At 41.5% G+C, this 27158-nt stretch overlaps 1 protein-coding gene across 1 annotated transcript in view; it reads right to left on the reverse strand.

Annotated features, from left to right (window-relative positions):
• LOC137414307 (interleukin-1 receptor accessory protein-like 1) overlaps positions 1 to 27158 on the reverse strand; it is an 833791-nt gene that overhangs the window by 307440 nt on the left and 499193 nt on the right. The window contains exon 6 of the mRNA XM_078775336.1: positions 6178 to 6310. Within this exon, the coding sequence (XP_078631462.1) occupies positions 6178 to 6310 (133 nt within the window). The remainder of the gene's footprint in view (positions 1 to 6177; positions 6311 to 27158) is intronic.

Here is a 27158-nt window from a genome sequence, read left to right on the forward strand (position 1 = left end):
AAAATGCAACAAAACAAAAGGGGCGTGGTATAAGGGATATGGCATGAAATTAATAAAATGCAACAAAGCAAAAGGGGCATGGTATGATGGATATGGCATGAAATTAATAAAATGCAACAAAACAAAAGGGGCATGGTATAAGGGATATGGCATGAAATTAATAAAATGCAACAAAACAAAAGGGGCATGGTATAAGGGATATGGCATGAAATTAATAAAATGAAACAAAACAAAAGGGGCGTGGTATAAGGGATATGGCATGAAATTAATAAAATGCAACAAAACAAAAGGGGCATGGTATAAGGGATATGGCATGAAATTAATAAAATGCAACAAAACAAAAGGGGCGTGGTATAAGGGATATGGCATGAAATTAATAAGATGCAACAAAGCAAAAGGGGCATGGTATAATGGATATGGCATGAAATTAATAAAATGCAACAAAACAAAAGGGATGTGATATAAGGGATATGGCATGAAATTAATAAGATGCAACAAAGCAAAAGGGGCATGGTATAAGGGATATGGCATGAAATTAATGAGATGAAACAAAGCAAAAGGGGCATGGTATAAGGGATATGGCATGAAATTAATAAAATGCAACAAAACAAAAGGGGCGTGGTATAAAGGATATGGCATGAAATTAATAAAATGCAACAAAGCAAACGGGGCATGGTGTAAGTGATATGGCATGAAATTAATGAAATGCAACAAAGCAAAAGGGGCATGGTATCAGGGATATGGCATGAAATTAATAAAATGCAACAAAGCAAAAGGGGCATGGTGTAAGGGATATGGCATGAAATTAATAAGATGCAACAAAGCAAAAGGGATGTGGTATAAGGGATATGGCATGAAATTAATAAAATGCAACAAATCAAAAGGGGCGTGGCTTAAGGGATGTGGCATGAAATTAATAAGATGCAACAAAACAAAAGGGGTGTGGCTTAAAGTATGTGGTATGAAATTAATAAAATGCAACAAAACAAAAGGGGCGTGGCTTAAGGGATGTGGCATTAAATTAATAAGATGCAACAAAACAAAAGGGGTGTGGCTTAAAGTATGTGGCATTAAATTAATAAAATGCAACAAAACAAAAGGGGCGTGGTATAAGGGATATGGCATGAAATTAATAAAATGCAACAAAGCAAAAGGGGCATGGTATAAGGGATATGGCATGAAATTAATAAGATGCAACAAAGCAAAAGGGGCATGGTATAATGGATATGGCATGAAATTAATAAAATGCAACAAAACAAAAGGGATGTGATATAAGGGATATGGCATGAAATTAATAAGATGCAACAAAGCAAAAGGGGCATGGTATAAGGGATATGGCATGAAATTAATGAGATGAAACAAAGCAAAAGGGGCATGGTATAAGGGATATGGCATGAAATTAATAAAATGCAACAAAACAAAAGGGGCGTGGTATAAAGGATATGGCATGAAATTAATAAAATGCAACAAAGCAAAAGGGGCATGGTATAAGGGATATGGCATGAAATTAATAAAATGCAACAAAACAAAAGTGGCATGGTATGGTATAAGGGATATGGCATGAAATTAATAAAATGCAACAAAACAAAAGGGGCATGGTATAAGGGATATGGCATGAAATTAATAAAATGCAACAAAACAAAAGGGGCATGGTATAAGGGATATGGCATGAAATTAATAAAATGCAACAAAACAAAAGGGGCATGGTATAAGGGATATGGCATGAAATTAATAAAATGCAACAAAGCAAAAGGGGCATGGTATAAGGGATATGGCATGAAATTAATAAAATGCAACAAAACAAAAGGGGCATGGTATAAGGGATATGGCATGAAATTAATAAAATGCAACAAAACAAAAGGGGAGTGGTATAAGGGATATGGCATGAAATTAATAAAATGCAACAAAGCAAACGGGGCATGGTATCAGGGATATGCCATGAAATTAATAAAATGCAACAAAGCAAAAGGGGCATGGTGTAAGGGATATGGCATGAAATTAATAAAATGCAACAAAACAAAAGGGGCGTGGTATAAGGGATGTGGCATGAAATTAATAAAATGCAACAAATCAAAATGGGGATGGTATAAGGGATATGGCATGAAATAAATAAGATGCAACAAAACAAAAGGGGCATGGTATAAGGGATATGGCATGAAATTAATAAAATGCAACAAAGCAAAAGGGGGATGGTATAAGGGATATGGCATGAAATAAATAAGATGCAACAAAGCAAAAGGGGCATGGTATAAGGGATATGGCATTAAATTAATAAAATGCAACAAATCAAAAGGGGCTTGGTTTCAGAGATATGGCATGAAATTAAGAAAATGCAACAAATCAAAAGGGGCGTGGTATAAGGGATATGGCATGAAATTAATAAAATGCAACAAATCAAAAGGGGTGTGGGTATAACGGATATGGCATGAAATTAATAAAATGCAACAAATCAAAAGGGGCGTGGTATAAGGGATATGGCATGAAATTAATAAAATGCAACAAAACAAAATGGATGTGGTATAAGGGATATGGCATGAAATTAATAAGATGCAACAAAGCAAAAGGGGCATGGTATAAGGGATGTGGCATGAAATTAATAAAATGCAACAAAACAATAGAGGCGTGTATAAGGGATATGGCATGAAATTAATAAAATACAACAAAACAAAAGGGGAATGGTAAAAGGGATATGGCATGTAATTAATAAAATGCAACAAAGCAAACGGGGCATGGTATAAGGGATTATGGCATGAAATTAATAAAATGCAACAAAGCAAAAGGGGCATGGTATAAGGGATATGGCATGAAATTAATAAAATGCAACAAAGCAAAAGGGGGATGGTATAAGGGATATGGCATGAAATAAATAAGATGCAACAAAGCAAAAGGGGCATGGTATAAGGGATATGGCATGAAATTAATAAAATGCAACAAATCAAAAGGGGCGTGGTATAAGAGATATGGCATGAAATTAAGAAAATGCAACAAATCAAAAGGGGCGTGGTATAAGGGATATGGCATGAAATTAATAACATGCAACAAATCAAAAGGGGTGTGGGTATAACGGATATGGCATGAAATTAATAAAATGCAACAAATCAAAAGGGGCGTGGTAGAAGGGATATGGCATTAAATTAATAAAATGCAACAAATCAAAAGGGGCGTGGTAGAAGGGATATGGCATTAAATTAATAAAATGCAACAAAACAAAAGGGATGTGGTATAAGGGATATGGCATGAAATTAATAAGATGCAACAAAGCAAAAGGGGCATGGTATAAGGGATATGGCATGAAATTAATAAAATGCAACAAAACAAAAGGGATGTGGTATAAGGGATATGGCATGAAATTAATAAGATGCAACAAAGCAAAAGGGGCATGGTATAAGGGATGTGGCATGAAATTAATAAAATGCAACAAAACAAAAGGGGCGTGGTATAAGGGATATGGCATGAAATTAATAAAATGCAACAAAGCAAAAGGGGCATGGTATGATGGATATGGCATGAAATTAATAAAATGCAACAAAACAAAAGGGGCATGGTATAAGGGATATGGCATGAAATTAATAAAATGCAACAAAACAAAAGGGGCATGGTATAAGGGATATGGCATGAAATTAATAAAATGCAACAAAACAAAAGGGGCGTGGTATAAGGGATATGGCATGAAATTAATAAAATGCAACAAAACAAAAGGGGCATGGTATAAGGGATATGGCATGAAATTAATAAAATGCAACAAAACAAAAGGGGCGTGGTATAAGGGATATGGCATGAAATTAATAAGATGCAACAAAGCAAAAGGGGCATGGTATAATGGATATGGCATGAAATTAATAAAATGCAACAAAACAAAAGGGATGTGATATAAGGGATATGGCATGAAATTAATAAGATGCAACAAAGCAAAAGGGGCATGGTATAAGGGATATGGCATGAAATTAATGAGATGAAACAAAGCAAAAGGGGCATGGTATAAGGGATATGGCATGAAATTAATAAAATGCAACAAAACAAAAGGGGCGTGGTATAAAGGATATGGCATGAAATTAATAAAATGCAACAAAGCAAAAGGAGCATGGTATGAGGGATATGGCATGAAATTAATAAAATGCAACAAAACAAAAGTGGCATGGTATGGTATAAGGGATATGGCATGAAATTAATAAAATGCAACAAAACAAAAGGGGCATGGTATAAGGGATATGGCATGAAATTAATAAAATGCAACAAAGCAAAAGGGGCATGGTATAAGGGATATGGCATGAAATTAATAAAATGCAACAAAACAAAAGGGGCATGGTATAAGGGATATGGCATGAAATTAATAAAATGCAACAAAACAAAAGGGGAGTGGTATAAGGGATATGGCATGAAATTAATAAAATGCAACAAAGCAAACGGGGCATGGTGTAAGTGATATGGCATGAAATTAATAAAATGCAACAAAGCAAAAGGGGCATGGTATCAGGGATATGGCATGAAATTAATAAAATGCAACAAAGCAAAAGGGGCATGTTGTAAGGGATATGGCATGAAATTAATAAGATGCAACAAAGCAAAAGGGATGTGGTATAAGGGATATAGCATGAAATTAATAAAATGCAACAAATCAAAAGGGGCGTGGCTTAAGGGATGTGGCATGAAATTAATAAGATGCAACAAAACAAAAGGGGTGTGGCTTAAAGTATGTGGTATGAAATTAATAAAATGCAACAAAACAAAAGGGGCGTGGCTTAAGGGATGTGGCATTAAATTAATAAGATGCAACAAAACAAAAGGGGTGTGGCTTAAAGTATGTGGCATGAAATTAATAAAATGCAACAAAACAAAAGGGGCGTGGTTTAAGGGATGTGGCTGAGCGAACTTTCTTTTGTTATCAACTTTGATCGTCGCAAAGCAACATATTTCGTACTTTGTGACCGTCAGTTTACCTGAAGAACATCTGAAGGAATTTTTACACCATGTAGGACTTTCACAGATGTAGTTACAACATATGTAATACTCCATTGACTAATTATTAATGAGTAAAAAATGGAACAGAAATATAAAGAAGTTGCAAAATGAGGATTTAAATCATAATATTCAAAAAAACATTTAAAAAGCACAAGACAATATATGTACCAGTCATAAAAATCTCAACTAGATACAATAGTTATTCAATACGTCAGAGATAGATAATGAAATGAAAATGATATTATAAAGACAAAGAGAAAACCACACAATGAAAGAGTGAGAGACAAAGATGAAGCATTTGGAAAATGTCAGGTCAGAGAGTGACTGCCATTGTAATTACTGCACAAGCCGATCTCCTGAATCCAATTAATGGTGATTCGGCGATGAGCTAATTCCAAATGGAATGTGTGGCCTGAGAGGTGCCTGTTAATTACAAGCTGAGCTCGGATGTGTAGTAGGTTAAGGAAGCGAGGCCTGTGGTTCGATTCACCTCAATATTCATACTCTGGCAATCAATTTGGCCAGGACCATTGAATACGGATCGAACAGCTTGAACAACCCGAAAAGCCACTCAGAGAGATAGAATGTCGAGTCACTGTAACATAACAACAACAATTAAACTAGACAGTTCATAGAACACCTTACCCCACGCAGTGTTGAGAAATAAGGACATGGGCAGGGTCTGCGAGTGACAAATTTGATTGGTCGTGATGACGTAAAATGTCGTAATATTTTGTCCAAGTACTGCTAAATGGACAAAATGTTTTTGAAATTGCCAATAGGGTGATTTGTGTTCTACATTGTTTGAGTAAATAATTCAATTGAAATAAATAAACATTTCAAAGGTAGAAGTTTTTTTCCCCCGTAAGTTCACCGCCGTTGCTGCAGTGTCTTTCACACCACCTTATTTAACACGTCACATTAGTTCTTTGTGCTTGTTGTTTGTGTTCTTTATGACGTCTTAAATACAGTAGGCTTCCTATTTGGAGTATTTTAAAATTTAGTTTTACTGCCAGACAGGCAGACAGAGTTTTCTGATTCTTATTCTGATTCGTGGTCAACATACATCATAAAATTGAAATTAAGTTGCTCCTCGATCATAAACCGATGGTTGTAGACAGGGCAGACAGACAGAAGTGAACCAATTGCTTAACCGTGCTCATCGCTTCGTGGGCGTGGGGTAAAAAGATTTAGCAGGGATGCAATGGGCCAGCTCACCTCGTCTCATTCTCATAGATCCTTTTTGGATCAAGTTCTTCAATGAAGCTATCTCCTTTCATCCAGTAGATTGATGGGCTCACCCCACCACTGTAACCAAAGTATGCCTGGCAGGTCAAGCTCACAGTCTGACCTACAGGCACACACGGACACCTCAATGAACACTCATTGGGCAATGTGCTGAGCACTATTAGATCTTCTTGATACTGACACAAAGTTTAAACCCGAAGGAATGGAAGGTATTAACAAAATTACCTGCTGTATTCAGTAAAGTCTTTTTCTCCCAAAATAATTGAATTCCTCGGTAATGACAAGCTACAACTAGAACGGCACTCAGTAGACAGCAAACCTCAGCCTGGTTGGCCATATCACTCGATGGTGAAGAATCACTTTAAAAATTCTACTAGCTGGATCCGGATCCGTATCTTCACCAAAATTGAATCGATTTTTCCTCGTCACACACACACAACCTGTCCATGAGTGTCCAACAAGTTTCGTCCAAATCCATCCATAACTTTTTGAGATATCCTGCTATGTATCGTTTTTGGCCCTATCTCCCAATGGTGAAGGATCACTTTAAAATTAAATAATTCTCATATCCGAATCCATATTCAGATCTTCACCAAAATCGAATCGATTCTTCGTTGTCACACACACAAACTCTCCACCAAGTTTCGTCCAAATCCATCAATAACTTTTTGAGATATCCCGCTATGTATCGTTTTTGGCCCCATCTCCCAATGGTGAAGAATCACTTAAAAATTAAATAATTCTCATATCCGAATCCATATTCAGATCTTCACCAAAATCTAATCGAAATGAATCGTCCTTGTCAGACACCCAACCGGTCCAACAAGTTTCGTCCAAATCCATCCATAACTTTTTGAGATATCCTGCTATGTATAGTTTTTCGCCCTATCACCCAATGGTGAAGATTCATTAAAAAAATTCTAGTAACCGGATCCGAATCCGGATCTTCACTAAAATCTAATCATTTAGTCCTTGTCACATACGCCACATCTCTGCCAAATTTTGTCCGAATCCGTCCACAACTTTTTGACATATTTTGTTCACAAACGGACAAACAAACAGACAAACGGACAGACAGCCAGGGGTGAAAACATAATTTATGAAACAGGTAAATGAAAACATCATTTACTCATCCACCTCTGGTGGTGGAGGTATAAATAAGTGAAAAATTACAATCATATCCCCGATATTGTTATAAAGAGATTATTAATAAAAACTCTTTGCCAACATAGTGCACAATTTTAAACATCGAAAAGCAGACGTAGTATGATTTAATATTTCAATGTTTATCGACTGAAGGATGTTTAAAAAGAAGGTCATCATCCTATCAGAATACGTATTCATTATCATTGGCCAAAGTCTTAAATTGAAACAGGTACAGTTCAACGTAAATACACTTTCCTTCGACCTAAGTTCTTGCAAAAATAGTTTGTGAACATTTCAGGTACTTCTCAAAATGTGCGTATGCTGCCAGGAAGCATTGCTTGCAAAGCCCCGTGCTTCACAGCTCTGATCGTTTGCACCACCTATGAAGACTCCACTCTTCATCAATATGCCAGGCAGCATAGCCATGAGCATTGCGCTCTTCTCTACCCTGTTAGAGTAAGAACTATAGAGTTCATACAACACGATACCCCACACAGTGTTCAAGTATATACTTAAATTTTACTAAAATAATGATTTTAAAGATCGTTTAAAAATCCGGAAGTTTAGCGCAATTGAAGCAGTCTTATACACCACCCTTATACACTCTAATAACATGACGCTGACTCGGTTTAGGAGATGGCGGCTTTATTGATACCCTCTCACATGCCAGGCCCTCTCATGCTATACAGTATATCAATATATAGCATGGTTCTTGGAAGTATTATGAAGGTGATTTGTATTTTACAGTGATCAAGTGTATTGTCATGATTCCCTTTTTGAGGCAATGTTTTTATGGCCGGATGACCTTCCTGACGCTAACCCTTTTAGTCGCCTCTAACGACATGCAGGGATACGGTGTACCTATTATAAACCAGTCCCAAAGTTGTTGTTGTAGTGATCTCTGTTGTTGTTGTAGTGATCAAATATATAATGCATTTTAAATAAAGGTTAAAAGAGGTTTTAAGGAATATAAATAAATCAATTCTGGGATTTACCACCGTTTTCACCAGTGTCTATTATATCACCCTACTTAACACGCCACATTAGTTATTTGTGCCGGTTCTTTGTGTCCTTTATAACATCCTTAAAAATAGTACATTCCCTGTTTGGAATGATTGTACACAGCTCCTTTCCTATTCCATCTGCAGGAGCTGCATGATGTCATCACCAGGCACTGGAGGGGCCCAGCGATGACGCGTGCTGAAAGGGAGTACTCAGTTTTCACTCCGGTTTCTTCCTTTCTTTCTTCCTTGTTTGTTTGTCCGGGAGATATTTCAGCCATCCTTTGAGCTAGGAAGCTGAAATGTGGGCCCAATAATAAGCACGTGCTTTGACAAAAACAGTATTTTTTTATTCATCAATTAATTAATTAATTAATTACTTAATTATTATCGATTTATTAAGCACCTATTTATTTTCTTTCTCATGTGCGCAATATCTCAGGCACCTTTTGAGCTACTGAGCTGATATTTAGACACGACAATGACCTAGTGATTTGGCTGTGAAGGATATTTTTGATTTATTGATTAATCAATCAATCGATGAATTATTTAATTTTTGATTAACTAATTATTTGATTAATTTTAAAAACGTTACAGATTTGGATGAAACACTGGTCGTTTAGGAATGCTATTCACCAATTGATTAAGAAATTAATTATTTTACGATTATTATTTATTTATTTTAATTACGCAATTAATCAATCAATTATTGTACACTTCTACCCAATGCCCTCTCTATGTGCTGCATGGCGGCATCACCAGGCACCAAAGGCTCCCCGGAGATGGCGAGCGCTAGAGGATATGTTATTACTTGCAAAATCGAAGATTTTTCAAGTATATTGGTCGGTTGTGTTTGTGGTTCTGTCTGTCTGTTTGTTTGTCTGTCTGCTTGTCTGTTTGTTTGTCAACGGCCTACAGGTCACAATTTTCAACGGATCTTCACGAAACTTCACCAAATGATAGAGTTGGTCAAAAGCAAGAAGCCTATTGTTTTGGGGTCAATAGGTCAAAAGGTCAACATAGGCCAAAGGTCACCAACTTCCCTAAATTTCTAAAATCCTCAATTTTCATCCGATTGACTTGAAAATTGAACAGCATTTGCACATTGAGTCACTGAATATGGAAACTAACTATTTTTGAGGTCAAAAGGTCAGTGGTCAACTCAAGGTCAACCTTCCAAAATCATAATTTTTCATCTGAAAAATCGTCACTTTTCTTCCTGTTGACCCGAGCTTTGATCAAGATTGTCAATTTTAATCTTGATGAAATGGACAATTTGCTGTATCAATGGAATTTTTTTTCTTGGGGGTGGAGGGCGTATTTTGCAAGTATCGTGCTCCGCATGACGTCTTCTTGTTTATTTATTTATTTGGCATGGGGCAGTGTACTTTGAATGTTTCTGTACTTGCTTTCAAATTTGCTTGACTGCCAGACAGACGGAGTAAAAATGATCTCACTCCTCTCTGCACATGTGCGGTCGGGACAAATTCTTCCTATGCATGCTCCGATTTGTGTTGGAAATATAACATTCAATTTAAATAAGTTGTCCCTCAATCATAAACTGATGAGAGACAAACGGATGGACAAGAACAGATTGCTCAACCCCGCTTTTTCCTTCGCGTGCGCGGGGTAAAAATGCCCGCACGAGCTTGCGCAGAACACTAAGTGCAGATCATCATAATTTGGAAGAAAATCTAGTCTAGCTGTGGTCAATAACCCGAAGCTTGATCAGTCCAGCCAGAAGCTTGTTCCAATGGTGCAAACAGCGAGTACAATTTAATTTTGCTTCAAGTGATCTTGAGCCATCAATGCAAATGGTTGTGTAAAAATTTCATTAAAACCCCATTAAAAATTCCATGAAAAATTCCATAAAATTCCATTAAAGATTCCATCAAAATTCCATTAAAAAATGGAATACCGGGGAAAGGAGTGCCGAGCCATAAGCATCAGTTTCCTTCCATAAGAGTCGGTTGCGGGTGAACGTAGAGCCAACAAAGTCATGATTAAAAGAAGACCATCACTGTTGTTTCTAGTCTGTATAGCTGTGGACAATGAGATTCTCGGAAAGGGAGAATGGTGATAATCCCATTACAATTAGCTGGAACCATTTCTGAATCATAAAGGACCCGGGAAGTTGCACTGCAGGTGCTGTTTTGAGATCAATGTTGTCACATGGTACTCGTCCAGCCTCTACATCAGAAGAGTCGTGTCACTTTGCTGGTATCAGAGTTCCACCCAGTGCAGTGAAAATGACCAGTACAAGAGAGATTGCTTTCTACAAAAGAAGTGTAACACAAAAACACACCAATAGTGGTCAGGCTAGGCCAGAATCCAAAGCAACAACCTTTGCGACTTGGAAATTACTCTCCACCATGGCACAAACTTTTCCTGACCCAGGCAGTAATCAAGCTAGTGGTGTGACGAAAGAGCGTTACGTTACCATAACGTGCCTATAAATGGGTCGTGGTGATTATCTGCACAGTGTGGAGATATCACTCGGAGCAAATTATTGTGACGTCCGTGCCCGAGTGCATCCACCGAGGGCACTTGGAGGCGACAGGAGCGCCCGAGAGTGATCAATCTTCGTGTTATGAAAATTCCTCTGCGTCACAAAATCCTCGGAAATAACATACGACAACTAGAACAGCACTCAGTGGAGAGCAAACCTCCGCCTGGTTGGCCATATCACTCAATGGTGAAGAATCACTTATATAATCTACTAGCCGGATCCGGATCTTCCCCAAAATTGAAACGATTATTCCTTGTCATACACACAACCTGTCCAACAAGTTTCGTCAAAATCCATCCATAACTTTTATAGAAAAACCGCTATGTGTTCGTTTTTCGCCACATCTCCCAATGGTGAAGAATCACTTTAAAAATTCTACTAGCCGGATCCGAATCCGAATCTTCACCAAAATCGAATCATTTCGTCCTTGTCACATACGATACATCTCTGCCAAATTTCGTCCGAATCCGTCCACAACGTTTTGAGATATTTTGTTCACAAACAAACAGACAGACAAACAGACAGGGGTGAAAACACAACCTCCATCCACCTTTGGTGGCGGAGGTAATTACATAACAAGATTGACCTCCACACCTGGCCGAATTAAAGCATAACGTTGGGTGTGAGTCGACGTGTGGCTTCAGGTACGGTCTCTGCATTCCATCGGAAATTGGACATCCAGGTGAAAGAAGGAGCGCGTAATGGGACCTGGCAACGCATGAGACTCAGCTGTGATTGTTTTAAGCTTTCGGTCGACCTATGACCTAACCTAAACACAGCTAAGAAATGATGATCAATGTAGATGGTCCATAGACCGAGGCTTCTATAAACGTCTGGGAAGGAGAGCAGCAGCAGCAGCAGCAGCAGCAGCAGCACATCCAAGGGCAAACAATGAAGCTGCCATTCCTTGGAGACCGAACGTTCCGCCCTTATTCTGTACACCCACTCGTGCAACCGTTTCCCTGTCCTAACCCTACCAGGGGCCATTCCACTCATTCTCTCATCTCGCTCTATTGATGCGGGCCAGTGGTTCCGAGCTCTATCCAATGAGAACGACACCCTTTTGGGATGCAACAAATTATTGATGCAATCGATGGCAGGTGCGAGCTCACTTCAACGATCCCATTTATGCTCCCCTGGTTGCCTGTTGGAGCATAATTTATGTACGAGTGTTGCTTTAGTCATAATTTGCTATAGCTCATTCAATTAGAGTCCATGTTTTGAATGTGTAAATTACAGTAAGAAATACAAAAAAATACTGTCGAAAACAATCAAACGAATAGCCCATGCGTGATTAATCCTTAAATTGGAACGTGAGCATTTCCATGGGCGGAAAGTGTTAAAACAAAATAACAGCGTTCTGTCGTGAGCTTTAGGATAATCCAAGCTCGTTAGAAATAGAAGAACTGGCTGCGCTAGGCGTAGGTGGAAGGGTGCGAGCACACCACCCCCGAGAGCACACGTGTGGCTGTATGTGGTCGACTAGTAGAGCACACGTGTGGCTGTATGTACTAGACTAGAGCACACGTGTGGCTGTATGCAATACCCGAGAGCACACGTGTGGCTGTATGTGCTAGACTAGAGCACACATGTAGCTGTATGTGCTAGACTAGAGCACACATGTGGTTGTATGTGCGAGACTAAAGCACACGTGTGGCTGTATGTGCTAGACTAGAGCACACGTGTGGTTGTATGTGCGAGACTAAAGCACACGTGTGGCTGTATGTGCTAGACTACAGCACACGTGTGGCTGGATGTGCTAGACTAGAGCACATGTGTGGCTGTATGTGCTAGACTAGAGCACATGTGTGGCTGTATGTGCTAGACTAGAGCACACGTGTGGCTGGATGTACTTGAGTACATGTGTGGATGTATGGACTAGAGCACACGTGTGTGTGGTGAAACATGTGTGTTCGGTGAACATGAAACATGGGTGGCCGGTAAACATGATATATGCTATGGCTGGTGAACATGATACATGCTATGGCTGGTGAATGTGATACATGCTATGGCTGGTAAACATGATACTTGTTATGGCAGGTGAATGTGATACATGCTATGGCTGGTAAGCATGATGCATGTGTGGCTGGTGAGCATGATACATGTGTGGCTGCTGAACATGATACATGTGTGGCTGGTGAACATGATACATGTGATGGCTGGTGAACGTGATACATGCTATGGCTGCTAAAAATGATACATGCTATGGCTGTTGAACATGATACATGCTATGGCTGTTGAATGTGATACATGCTATGGCTGTTGAATGTGATACATGCTATGGCTGGTAACCATGATGTATGTGTGGCTGGTGAACATGACACATGCATGGTTTGGTAAACATGGTACATGCTATGGCTGGTGAACATTATACATGTGTGGCTGGTGAACACAATACGTGCTATGGCTGGTAAACGTGATACATGCTATGGTTGTTGAACATGATACATGCTATGGCTGTTCAAAGTGATACATGCTATGGCTGGCAACCATGATGCACGTGTGGCTGGTGAACATGATACATGCTATGGCTGGTAAACATGATACATGCTATGGATGTTGAACGTGATACATGCTATGGCTGTTAACCATGATACATGCTATGGCTGTTTAACGTGATACATGCTATGGCTGTTAACCATGATACATGCTGTGGCTGTTGAACGTGATACATGCTATGGTTGGTAAACATGATACATGCTATGGCTGTTGAAAGTAATACATGCTATGGCTGGTGAACGTGATACATGCTATGGCTGCTAAAAATGATTCAAGCTATGGCTGTTGAAAGTGATACATGCTATGGCTGGTAACCATGATGCATGTGTGGCTGGTGAACATGACACATGCATGATTGGTAAACATGATACATGCTATGGCTGGTGAACGTGATACATGCTATGGCTGCTAAAAATGATCCAAGCTATGGCTGTTGAAAGTGATACATGCTATGGCTGGTAAACATGATGCATGCGTGGTTGGTAAACTTGATACATGCTATGGCTGGTAAACATGATAGATGCTATGGCTGGTAAACAAGATACATGCTATGGGTGGTAAACATGATACATGCTATGGGTGGTGAATGTGATACATGCTACAGCTGGTAAACATGATACATGTTATGGTAGGTGAATGTGATACATGCTTTGGCTGGTAAACATGATGCATGCATAGCTGATGTACATGACACATGCATGGTTTGGTAAACATGATACATCCTACGGCTGGTCAACGTGATACATGCTTTGGCTGCTAAAAATGATACATGCTTTGGCTGCTAAAAATGATACATGCTTTGGCTGCTAAAAATGATACATGCTATGGCTGGTGAACGTGATACATGCTATGGCTGGTAAACATGATACATGCTATGGCTGGTCAACGTGATACATGCTATGGCTGCTAAAAATGATACATGCTATGGCTGGTAAACATGATACATGCTATGGCTGGTCAACGTGATACATGCTATGGCTGGTAAACATGATACATGCTATGGCTGGTAAACATGATACATGCTATGGCTGGTCAACGTGATACATGCTATGGCTGCTAAAAATGATACATGCTTTGGCTGCTAAAAATGATACATGCTATGCCTGGTGAACGTGATACGTGCTAGGGCTGGTAACCATGATGCATGTGTGGCTGGTGATCATGACACATGCATGGTTGGTAAACATGAAACATGCATGTTTAGGCAGATAATGCAGCAAAATAAATTCTCACTTTGTGTAAAGCAAGGCATAATTACCTTCGCTACCAAAGGTGGATGGAGGTTATGTTGTTGTGAATGTTTCATATCAGAGGCCAGGTCGGGGGCGGTGGGGTGATGCGTTTGAGTCGAGAATAAGAAATGTGTTATTTGTCTTTGTTGTTCTTGTCGTGTTGTAAAGTGAAAAACCGCAGCGCCTGCTGTGCTCTGTAAGGAACTGCAAAGGCAATATGTGCACCCAGGAGATTTCGCATTCGAAACAGATGAGACAAATAGAACAAAGTTGGGCAGGACAAGCCGTGTATATTCAAAAAGTCAAAAAAGGCGAGCGTAAAGGAGAAAAGACAAAATCGGGCAGAGAGAGGCACAGAGTCGAGACGTAATTGGATCAAAGCAACGCGTACATTCATCGAGCGACGAACGTTTGTTTTGGACAAAAGATTTCCCCAGCGTGATTGAAAAAAGCAAAAAAAACAAAAAAACACCGGATTTTGAAATAAGATGGAAATGGCCTGAAAAGTCTTGCCTTTGCCAATACTTTTTGCCCAAATCTCAGTGTTGACCGACTGAGCGTGACATCATTTGGACATTTCGTGTTGGCATCAAGCGAGTCACTGGCTGGCAATAGGGCTGTTTCCCTGGTGAAATTTGGCGCCAATTCGACGGAGAGTAGACGTAAGCAAGAATGGCAGGCACACAAGGGGAAAATAATAAAACCGGCATGTTGTCCTAGCTCATGACGGAACAAGTCACAATCATAACCACCTCCCCCCAAAACATCCTCACGTGATGTTATTTGATGTGCTATTCTTCAATGCTTTGCCACCTTGTTATAAATTCGTTTCGCCCGATTTCACATGAAGTGTTAGGGTTAATAACTTGCATTTGTGTGGCATATTGCTTGACCCTTTATTACTCAACAGTGCACTTATGGTTTGGAACGATTGGCATTGTGTAGCTTGTTAAATGAGGAATATACACTTTGGTGATGGGTTCAAGTGAGAAGTTCAGACAACAATGATGTCATAACATGATTATGAAACAAGTACAGATACATTCAAAGTACACCGCCCCATGCCAAATAATTAAATATCCTGCAACGAGGCATTGCCGGGGTGCCTCCGGCGCCCGGCAATACCGCAGTGCAGCTCATAGAGGCTGCATTGGGAGGGAGAGGTGTACACTAATTGATTGATTAATTGTATAATTAAAATCAATAAAAGATTATCACAAAATATTTTCTTAATCAATTGGCTAATAGCATAACTAAACCACAAGTGCTTCATCCGAAGATGTATCTTTTAGAAATGTAATTAAATAAGTCAAAAATAATAATAATAATTAATTGATCAATCAATAAATAATTAATCGATTAATCAATAAATAATTAATCGATTAAATGATTAATCAATAAATCAAAAATATCCTTGATAGCCACATCACTTGGTCACTCATGTCCAAATATTAGCTTCCGAGCTCAAAAGGTGACTGAGATATTGACCAAATGAGAAAGAAAATAAATAAATGATTAATAATGAAAATAAAAAAATAATAATCATTTAAAAAATTAATTATTAATCAATTCGGTCACAGAACACCGAAACCACCACCATTTCATCAGAATCTGTAACTGAATTTTTTATATTTTTTTTAGTAATTGATCGAATAATTTTTTTTTTTTTTGTATACAGAATCGAGGCTCGTGAAGAGCTAACATTTATCACACAAAAAAAATCAAACAGACAAACAAAATGTATAAAAAGAGGGAGCGGTAGACAAGATGGGGAGAGAAGGGGAAGCACACAAACACAACATTTGAGAGCAGGGACATCGGGAGATGTGTGGGAGGGAGAGGGTTTGGGGGGAGGAGGCGTGGGAAGGGGGGGGGGGGTGGGAGAAGTATAAAACACAAGGACACCAAGGATTTCCAGGAAAGAAGTTGGTATTTCAAAAACGTGGATTTCGGATGAAATTAGCTGGGGCAGAAAAGATCAAGGTTTTGGATGGGGGAAGATAAGACATGGTGGTGAACAGCTGTTTTAAAGACCTGGAGGGAGGAGTGGGATTGAAGAGAGTGAGGGAGTTTGTTCCAGAGGCAGGAGAAAAGAGGAATGAAGCAGTGAAGGTGAGCAGAGAGTCTTGATTTTGGCAGTTTAACCATAAGAGGGTTGCAGGCAGATCTTGTGCGACCTGTAGGAATATTTGGGGGACAGAGCCCAGAGAGAGCTGGGGGGGGGGGGGCAAGGCCGGAGAGGAGTCGGTAGAAGACGGAAAGACCACCAACCTGCCTGCGGTGAGTGAGTGAAAGGCCCTCGGAGTTAGCTTCATCGCAGGGGGATTCCAATGATTCTGAACGCTTTGGTTTCAACAGCGTGAAGACGAGCTAGGTGTGAGGCAGGAGCACCAGCCCAGAACGGAGAGCAGTATTCCATTGAGCTGTGGATGAAAGCCTTGTATGTGGTGAGGAGCTCAGGTGTGCCAAGGAAGGACTTCACACGACAGAGGATGCCCAGTCGGCGACTGGCTTTGGAGGCCAGATTTGAAATGTGGTTTTCCCAGGAAAGATCATGGCAGATAGTGAGACCCAAAAGCTTGAGTGACAGAACTTCTTGGAGAGGATTATTCAGAAAGTGGATGGGAGGGTTGTCCAGTCGGTCTTTTCGGAGAGACATCATAAGAGTGTGAGATTTGTCAGGATTGAAAGACATGTTCCACTTGTTTGCCCAGTCTGTGATTTTGTCCAGGTCTGCAGAGAGTGAGGAGGCTGCAGACTGCAGATCTGAGGGATGAGGAATGGAGCGACAGAGAGTAGAGTCATCAGCAAAGAGAAACAGAGGATTTTCAAGAGAGTCAGAGAGATCATTGATGAAGACCAGAAAAAGCACAGGGCCCAGAACACTGCCTTGGGGAACTCCAGCCTGAACAGGAAGAGGAGATGAGAGAAACCCATTCAGGGCCACACGTTGACTACGACTAGAGAGGAAGTCCGCCAGCCATGTGTGGAGATTTCCATGGATACCAAAGGAGGAGAGTTTGGTGAGCAGAGTGGGGTGCCAGACTGTATCGAAGGCACGTGATATGTCAAGGAACACAACAACAACAACATGCATTTTAAAGGCCATTTTCCCTACTAGAGTGGGGTTAGCCTTGCGGTCCCCATGACAATTTCTCCATTTTGCCCTATTTTCTGCATCTCTCCTTGTTAACCCCCTTGCCCACCTTTCTTCTTCCACCATCTTTAGCCAAGTCTTTCTCGGTCTTCCCCGTCCTCGACTTCCTTCTACATTCATTTCCATCACTCTTCTCAACCAGTCACTTTCATCCTTCCTCAACACATGACCAAACCATCTCAACCTGTTCCTATTCACTGCATCAATCACAGGCTCTATTCCCATCATCTTTCGCAATTCATCATTTGTCTTCCTCTCTCTCAACGATACTCCGCACATCCACCGAACCATTCGCATTTCCACCCTTTCCAGCCTTCGTTGCTGCTCTACGTTCATTACCCATGTCTCGCTCCCATAAATCATAACACTTCTCACACATGCAGCATACACCTTTCCCTTCAGCTTCAACGACACTCTTATGTCAAGGGAGACTGCTCTAATTTCCTGTTTGGCATTGAGGACCTCCATCCATTGTTGAGAAAGCAGAAGCAGCATGTCCAGAGTGAAGTGACCTGGTCTGAGACCAAATTGATGATCAGAGATCAAGCCATTGGAGAAGAGGAAAGATTTCATATCCAAAGCAATGATAGATTCCATGAATTTGCTGATAATTGGGAGAAGGCTGATTGGTCTGTAGTTGCTAGGATCCGTTTTTGCACATTTTTTGAGCAAAGCGGTGATGTTGGCTGATTTCCAAGCAGATGGCAGATGACCTTGAGCAAAAGAGAGGGTGAAGAGAACAGAGAGAGGGAGTGAAAGAGCGGAAGAACAGGATTTTAGGACCCGTGGGCTGATGCCATCAGGTCCAGTTGCAGAATCAGAGTCAAGGGTTGACAGAAACTTGTCCACCTTGTCAGGAGGAAAGGACACAGAGTCCAGGAGCAGCTGGGTACGACTGGGTACGGTGGGTATGGTAAATACTACGACGTACGACTGGGTAAGGTAAATAATTAATCGATTAGTTGATTAATCAATAAATCAAAAATATCCTTGATAGCCACATCACTTGGTCACTCATGTCCAAATACAGTATTAGCTTCCGAGCTCAAAAGGTGCCTGAGATATTTTGGCCAAATGAGAAAGAAAATAAATAAATGATTAATAATGAAAATAAATAAATAATAAATAATGAAAATAAATAAATACGAATCATTAAAAAATTAAATTATTAATCAATTCGGTTGCAGAACACATAAACCAACACCATTTCATCAGAATCTGTGACTGAAGATTTTTTTTTTTTTTTTTTAGTAATTAATCGAATAATTAAATAATTCATCGATTAATTGATGAATTGATTAATCAATAAATCAAAAATATCCTTGATAGCTACATCACTTGGTCACATGTCCAAATATTAGCTTCCGAGCTCAAAAGGTGCCTGAGATATTGGCCAAATGAGAAAGAAAATAAATAAATGATTAATAATGAAAATAAATAAATAATAATCATTAAAAAATGAAATTATTAATCAATTCGGTCACAGAACACATAAACCACCACCATTTCATCAGAATCTGTAACTGAATTTTTTTTTTTCATCATTAATCGAATAATTAAATAATTCATCGATTAATTGATTAATTAATACATCAAAAATAGCCTTTGCAGCCAAATCACCTGGTCATTGGCATGTCCAAATATCAGCTTCCCAACTCAAAAGGTGCCTGAGTTAATGGTCAGAAGAGAAAGGAAATTTAATTAATTAAATAAGTACTTAATGAATCGCTAATAATTAAATAACTCCTCAATTAATTGATTAATCAAAAAACAACAAATACCGTTTTTGATAAAGGACTTGCTCACTATTGTGCCGACATTTCAGCTTCCTAGCTCAAAGGATGGCTGAGATATCGCCCAGACAAACAAACAAATAAACAAGCAAACAAGAAAGCAAGAAAACAACCCGAGTGAAAACTGAGTACTCCCTTTCAGCATGCGTCACTGCCGAGCCCCCTTCGGTGCCCAGCAATGACGATTTGCAATGCCTGGATATGGCATAGGAAAGGTGCGGTGTACAACAAGAAAACAAACAAACAGAGTGAAAACCGAGTCCTCCCTTTCAGCGTGCGTCACTGCCGAGCCCCCTTCGGTGCCCAGCAATGACGATTTGCAATGCCTGGAGATGGCATAGGAAAGGTGCGGTGTACAACAAACAGAGTGAAAACTGAGTACTCCCTTTCAGCGTGCGTCACTGCCGAGCCCCCTTCGGTGCCCAGCAATGACGATTTGCAATGCCTGGATATGGCATAGGAAAGGTGCGGTGTACAACAAGAAAACAAACAAACAGAGTGAAAACCGAGTACTCCCTTTCAGCATGCGTCACTGCCGAGCCCCCTTCGGTGCCCAGCAATGACGATTTGCAAGACCTGGAGATGGCATGGGAAAGGAGCGGTGTGCAATATGAAACCAAAGGTCAAAGCATGCTGGGATAAAACATAAGCACAAAGTGATAAATACAAATAAATGCACAAGACAGCTGTTCGCACCACTACCCTCATCTTACTCAAGATCTCTAGTTCTACTCCAAATGACCCCAGTATTCAAAAAACTACTTTTCCCACGTTATTGTGATATTGTCCCCTCGACCTCACCTCTTTTCGTTTGTTCGTTATCGGTTGGTTTGTTCCTTTTCTGTTTCATCCACACTTTCCGCCATTCTTCTTCTTCTTGCCGGATTGGATTCAGCTTGCGTGCAGCTCTTTCACCCCCATGTGGCCTTCTCCTACTTCCCTTGAACTCACTCTCACTTCTACTCTGATGTTGGTGCTCTCCCCTTTCCATTTTGGTCTAGCTCTTCCACAAGCCTCAACCACGTACACAAAGAAAAACAAAAAAAATTAACACAAATTAACAACAAATATACAATGTGGGTTGATCCGTCACCGGTCCTCAGGCAGATAAGATGGCCTACATGTACGCATGACACTCGTCTCTGAACTCTCTAGGCTGGGTTCAAATCGGTGTATCACAGGCAGGTGATGCACCAATGTTCAACGTCCAGCCGAGGGACGGTACGAACGGGCATCACATCTGCCGACATTAGTTGGTGGACATTAATTACCTACGGTGTCGTTCGCAAAGATCAGGCCTAAGCGATCTATCGCTGGCACTATGAACAAATCTCAAATTCCTTCCCTAACCTACAGAGGGTGTTGAATCAGTGGCACAGCCATGCCCTCAACCAATGATGCTACCCCACTGCCTTGTGCTGAATACAAAAGAAAAAGCAGAAGAAGAAGAAGACTGGTACTCAGATGTAGAACGAGTACTGCTTTTTGAGTTATCGAATTAATGGTTAATATAGCCAATAACATAACGAACTAGATTCCCAGAACAAGCAATTCATCTGGACTTGCATACCTTAATCTGGACTTGTTTTGTGTGGCTTTATAGTACGCATTTTATAGACGTACTCTCATTCTAATTATACATACTTTATAGATTTACTTGTTTGAAAAAAAGATAACGTGGAAAAATTGTAGTCTACGTTGGCAAATGATGTGAGGGCAAACAGACAGGTAGACAAACAAACAAGAAAGGCATTGTGCAGAGCACGCACAATACTTGCAAAATCCCCCCCCCCCCCCCCCCCAAAAGTTGCCACAAACTTGTCCAGTTCATTAAGACTAAAATTGACAATCTTAATCAAAGCTCAGTTCAATCGAATGAGAATGGATTATTTTTCCGATTAAAATTGATGATTTTAGAAGTTTGACCTTGAGTTGACCTTTGACCTTTTAACCTTAAAATAGTTGGTTTTCCAATTAATTGAGGCATGATGTTTCAAGTTAATCAGATGAAAATTGACTATTTTTCAGATGAAAATTGATGATTTTATGAGTTTGACCTTGAGTTGACCTTTGACCTTTTAACCTTAAAATAGTTGATTTTTCAATTCATTGAGGCACTATGCAATTGCTGTTTAAGTTTCAAGTTAATTGGATGAAAATTGACTACTTTTCAGATGAAAATTGATGATTTTATGAGTTTGACCTTGAGTTGACCTATGTCCTTTCACCTTAAAATAGTTGATTTCCAATTCATTGAGGCACTATGCAATTGCAGTTTAAGTTACAAGTTAATCGGATGAAAATTGACTACTTTTCAGATGAAAATTGATGATTTTATGAGTTTGACCTTGAGTTGACCTTTGACCTCTTACCCTTAAAATAGTTAGTTTTCCAATTAATTGAGGCACTATGCAATTGCTGTTTAAGTTTCAAGTTAATTGGAAGAAAATTGACTACTTTTTCAGATGAAAATTGATGATTTTAGAAGTTTGACATTGAGTTGACCTTTTGACTTAATTGAGGGTGTTTCAAGCATAGTTGGTTTCCCAATTCAGTGAGGCAATATGCAAATGCTGTTAAACTTTCAAGTCAATCCGATGAAAAAATGACGATTTTTCAGATGAAAATTTGACCTCAAGATGACCTTTGACCTCAATCAATGGACTTCTCAGTTGTGACTACTTGTACAACTCGGTATAGTTTCATGACGATCGGTTTAGAATTGTGACCTATAGGCGAGTGACAAACCAACAGACAGACAGAATAACAGTCAACCGACCAATATACTTGGAAAAATCTTCGATGTTGCAAGTAAGAAACAAGAAAAAGAGCAATCAGAGATTGCAAACCCTTGACAGGATGTATTTTCAGTAGTTTTTAAGGCTTTTGTGTTAAAACAAATATGGCGGCCGAATTACGTGACCGATGACGTCATCATTTTTTTTTTCTCCACTAATTTATTTCTAGATTATGCTCAAGAAATTTCATCTTGATCGGATGACGTTTTGTACTTGTCAAATTATGATGTCATAATGGAGGCACCTATGACATCATTCGGTCCGTAATCGCTCGGCAACATCGTTCTGCTGGTCAAAAGCGTCAGCCGAGAATCGATGTGCGTCAACTGGTGACAAGCGAATCTCTCCGCGTTGAGTATGTAGATAAAGTCTCAACGGAAATGTCTCAAATGGTAGACTCGTCATGGTCAAGTTTCAAGCAGGCTGTCCTGAAGGCTGCGGCCGACACAATTCCATCAAAAACGAGGACACGCAATGACTGGTTTGACGAATCTAATGAATCGTTACATGAGCTCCTGGACATGAAAAACGCTGCCCTCCAGAAAGCACTGTCGACCGGCAGTCGCGCTGATAGACAGAAGTTCCGAACTCTTCGTAGTGATGCAACCAAATGCATCCGTAAGCTGAAAGATATTTGGTGGGCCGAGAAAGCAAATGAGATCCAAGGCTAAGCAGAGCGAAAGGAGTACCACAACTTTTTCTCCGCTCTGAAAACGGTTTACAGACCCAAACGAAACGGTACTTTCCCGATGAAGACACTGGACGGTGAACTACTTACTGACAAATCGCTAACCCTCGCACGCTGGCGAAGCCACTTCTCCGACCTTCTGAACAGATCATCGATAGTTCATGATTCGGTGATCAACGAAATTGATCAGCGTCCAATTCAGAACCACCTGGCACATCCACCAACACCAGACGAAATCGCAAAAGCTGTGAAACGGGTCAAATGTGGAAAAGCCCCTGGTTCGGGCGGTATTCCGATCGAGCTGTTGAAGTATAATAATAATAATAATAATAATAATAATTCATTTATTTTGTATAGCACTTTTCAAGAAGCCCAAAGGCGCTTTGACAGAGTGGAAAACATAATGCACAACAATACATGAAAACAACAATTGCAAAAAGACAAGAATCAATAGGGAAATATTTAAAGCAAAAGTAGGGAGAAGGAGATGAGAAAGTCAGGGGTTAAATGCTGTGGGTTGAATGTTGAATGCAGTGTTGAACAGGTGGGTCTTTAGTGATGTTTTGAATGTGGTGAGTGAGGAGGAGTCTCTGATGGTGTGAGGTAGTGAGTTCCAGAGGGTGGGAGCAGCGATGGAGAAGGCCCTGTCCCCCCAGGATCTGAATTTGGTCCGGATGGAGGGGGTCAGGAGGTTGGTACCAGCAGAGTGGAGGTTGCGGGTGGGAGTGTGTCTGGAGAGGAGGTCAGCCAGGTAGGATGGGGCCAGGTTATGGAGGGCTTTGTATGTCAAGAGGAGGATTTTGTACTGGATTCTCTGGGGGATGGGGAGCCAGTGAAGCTTGTAAAGGACGGGGGTGATGTGGTCATGGGTCCGGGAATGGGTGAGTAGACGGGCAGCGGAGTTCTGAATGTATTGGAGTTTATTGGTGATTTTTGAGGGTGAACCATAGAGGAGGCTATTGCAGTAGTCCAGACGGGAGGTGATGAAGGCGTGGATGAGGGTTTCTGCAGCCGTGGAGGAGAGGGATGAGCGGAGACGGGCAATGTTTTTCAGGTGAAAGAAGGCTGACTTTGTGATCTGTTTAGTGTATTTGTCGAAGGAGAGGGTTTGGTCAAAGATGACGCCAAGATTCCGGATGTGAGTGGAGGTGGATACTGGGATACCGTCGATGTTGAGGGCAAAGTTATGGGTGGATTTTGTGAGCGTTTTTGGACCAATGATGATTATTTCAGATTTATCACAGTTAAGCTTGAGGAAGTTGATTTGAAGCCAGGATTTATATTTCAGTGATGCAGTTTGTCAGGATAGAGTGGGTGTCGGTGGAAACGGACTTGGTGGAGATGAAAAGCTGGATGTCATCGGCGAAGCAGTGGAATTGGAGACCATGACGGCGGATTAAGTGACCGAGGGGGGACAAGTAAAGGATGAAGAGGAGGGGGCCAAGAACTGAACCTTGGGGGACACCTTGGGGGAGGGGAGCAGTGGGGGATTTGCAGTTATTGATGGAGATGAACTGGCGTCTGTCAGAGAGGTATGATTTAATCCAAGAGAGGGCAGTGCCGGTAAAGTTAAAGGTGGATTCAAGTCGGGTGAGGAGGATGGTGTGATTGATGGTGTCAAAGGCAGCGCTGAGGTCGAGGAGGACGAGAATGTTGAGGTTGCCAGCATCAGAGGAGAGGAGAAGGTCGTTGGTGATTTTGAGGAGAGCAGTTTCAGTACTGTGGTTGGAGCGGAATCCGGATTGGAATGTTTCATACAGGTTATTGGCAGAGAGGTGATGTTTGAGTTCAGCGGCGACAGCGCGTTCCAAAACTTTTGACAGAAAGGGTAGGTTGGAGATGGGTCTGAAGTTGTTTAGGGTGTCAGGGTTTAGACCAGGTTTTTTTAGAATGGGGGTAACAGCAGCAATTTTGAGGGAAGGTGGGATGATGCCTGTAGACAGGGAGGAGTTTATTGTTGCAATGATAAGTAGAGAGAGAGCAGGGAGGGAGGCCTTGACAAAGCTGGAGGGGATGGGGTCAAGAGTGCAGGTGGCAGTTTTCATTCCTATGAGGAGTTCAGAGAGGTCAGTAGGGAAGATTGGGGAGAACCGAGACAGGGGATGGCAGGACAAGGGGGGGCAGGTGGTTGGAGGGGGAGCGGGTGCGGCGGTGGTCAAGCTGTTGTAGATGTTGTCAATTTTGCGTTGGAAGAAAGAGAGGAAGGAGATGCAGTTGTCTACTGTGAATGACTGGGTGGTGGTGTTCAGGGGGCGGAGGAGTTTGTTTATTGTCGAGAAGAGTGCTTTTGGGTTTACGGAGCCAGAGTGGATTATTTGAGAGTAGTAGGCGGAGCGGGCGCGGGAGAGGGCATCTTTGTAGTGTTGTAGGTGGTCCTTGTAGGCTTGGGAGTGAACTGTGAGACCTGTTTTATTGCGGAGTCTTTCAAGTTGGCGAGCACGAGTTTTCATCAGGCGGAGTTCAGGGGTAAACCAGGGAGCAGAATGGGTGAAAGAAACTGTTTTGGTTTTTACAGGCGCAAGCTGGTCAAGGCAGGAGGGGAGAGTGTGGTTGTAGTAGTCAGTGAGGTCGGAAGGGGTGTGGAGGTCAACGAAGGGAGAAGTGGACATTTTTTCAGAGAGGGTGGATGAGAATGAGGTAGGTGAAAGAGCGTTTAGCTTACGGAAGGTGATAGTGCGATAACGTCTTGGTGTTGGGGTGGGGATGTTGATGGTCATAGTGATAGCGAAGTGGTCAGAGAGGGTGAGGTCGGAGCCAGAGAGATGGTGCAAATTTAATCCAGTGGAGCAGACAAGGTCCAAAATGTGACCACGGATATGGGTAGGAAAGTCGACATGTTGAGTGAGGTTAAAGCAGGTGAGTAAATCAGTGAAGTCAGTGGTTATTGTGGAGTCAGTGGAGTCCATGTGGATATTGAAATCACCAAGGAGGAGGATTGAGGGGGAGAGGGAACATAGCTGGGTCAGAAAGTAGGAGAAGTCAGACAGGAATGATGGGTGTGGCTTGGGAGGACGGTAGACGACAGCCATGACAGACTGCATGCGACCAGAGAGTTTAAAAGCCAGGTGTTCAAATGATGAGGATGAGGCGATGGGGATGAGGCTGGTCTTGATGTCTTGACGGTGGATAACGGCAATTCCACCACCTCGGCCCCCCGAGCGTGGTTTATTGACGTAGGAATATCCATTGGGTGTGGTGAGGTTGAGTGTGTAGTAGTCCAGAGGTTGTTGCCAGGTTTCGGTGAGACAGAGAAAGTCCAGTTTGTTATCCAGGATGTATTCGTTCAGGATGAGGCATTTGTCGTTGAGGGACCGGGTGTTGAACAGGGTGAGCTTGATGTTGTTTTGAACAGCAGGGATGAATTCAGGTGATTTAGCCAGGGTTCGTAGGCAGGAGGTGCGTTGTGTGTGCGACTGTGCGTTGCTGCGTTGCTGTGACCAGGTGCGCTGGGACGAAGAGTGAGAGTGCGCTGAGCCGACCAGAGGACGGGGATGGAGTGACCTGATTGCAAATATACAAACTTACGACCGGAGCCACGGTGAATGTACCTGGGTCGTCGGAGGAGTCCATTTGATTTGATGGCAGAGATGCATGATGGGGTGGAGCGGGTATTGAGCAGAAGGAGCCTTGCGGCGGAGTACCGCAGAGCCATGTCAGGCAGGAGCGGAGAGACGAGACAAGGCCAAGGTTGAGGAGGTGAAACAATGGTCCCAACCCACGGGAGCAGGCCCGAGGAAACGAAGGAGCCAGGTAGGTGAAGCCAGGAGCAGAGCCGGGACCAAGCAGAGGGCAGGCAGGAGCAAAGAGATGATCACGAGGCCAAGGTTGATCACGGCAAAGCGGCAAATGCAGCGGCAATCGACCGCTGCCGCTACAAATCTAGATCACGGCGGGAAACCGCCACCAAACCGCTGCGATGGTCACAACCTACGAGAGCGTGCCCGAGGAAACAGCGAGCAGGCGAAGGAGCCGTGCAGGCGAAGCAGGGAGCAGAGCCGGGGCTATGCAGAGGGCAGACTCAATGGCCAAAAAATCCGCACGACCACCAAAAAAGCAAGCAACTGACAGTGGCCCGGTCGAAGAAGCGGCGAGCATGTGACGCCTGCGTCCTCTTCATACCGGACCGGA

Source organism: Myxine glutinosa, chromosome 4 (genome assembly GCF_964187855.1).
Source record: "Myxine glutinosa chromosome 4, kmMyxGlut1.1, whole genome shotgun sequence".
Lineage (NCBI taxonomy): Eukaryota > Metazoa > Chordata > Myxini > Myxiniformes > Myxinidae > Myxine > Myxine glutinosa.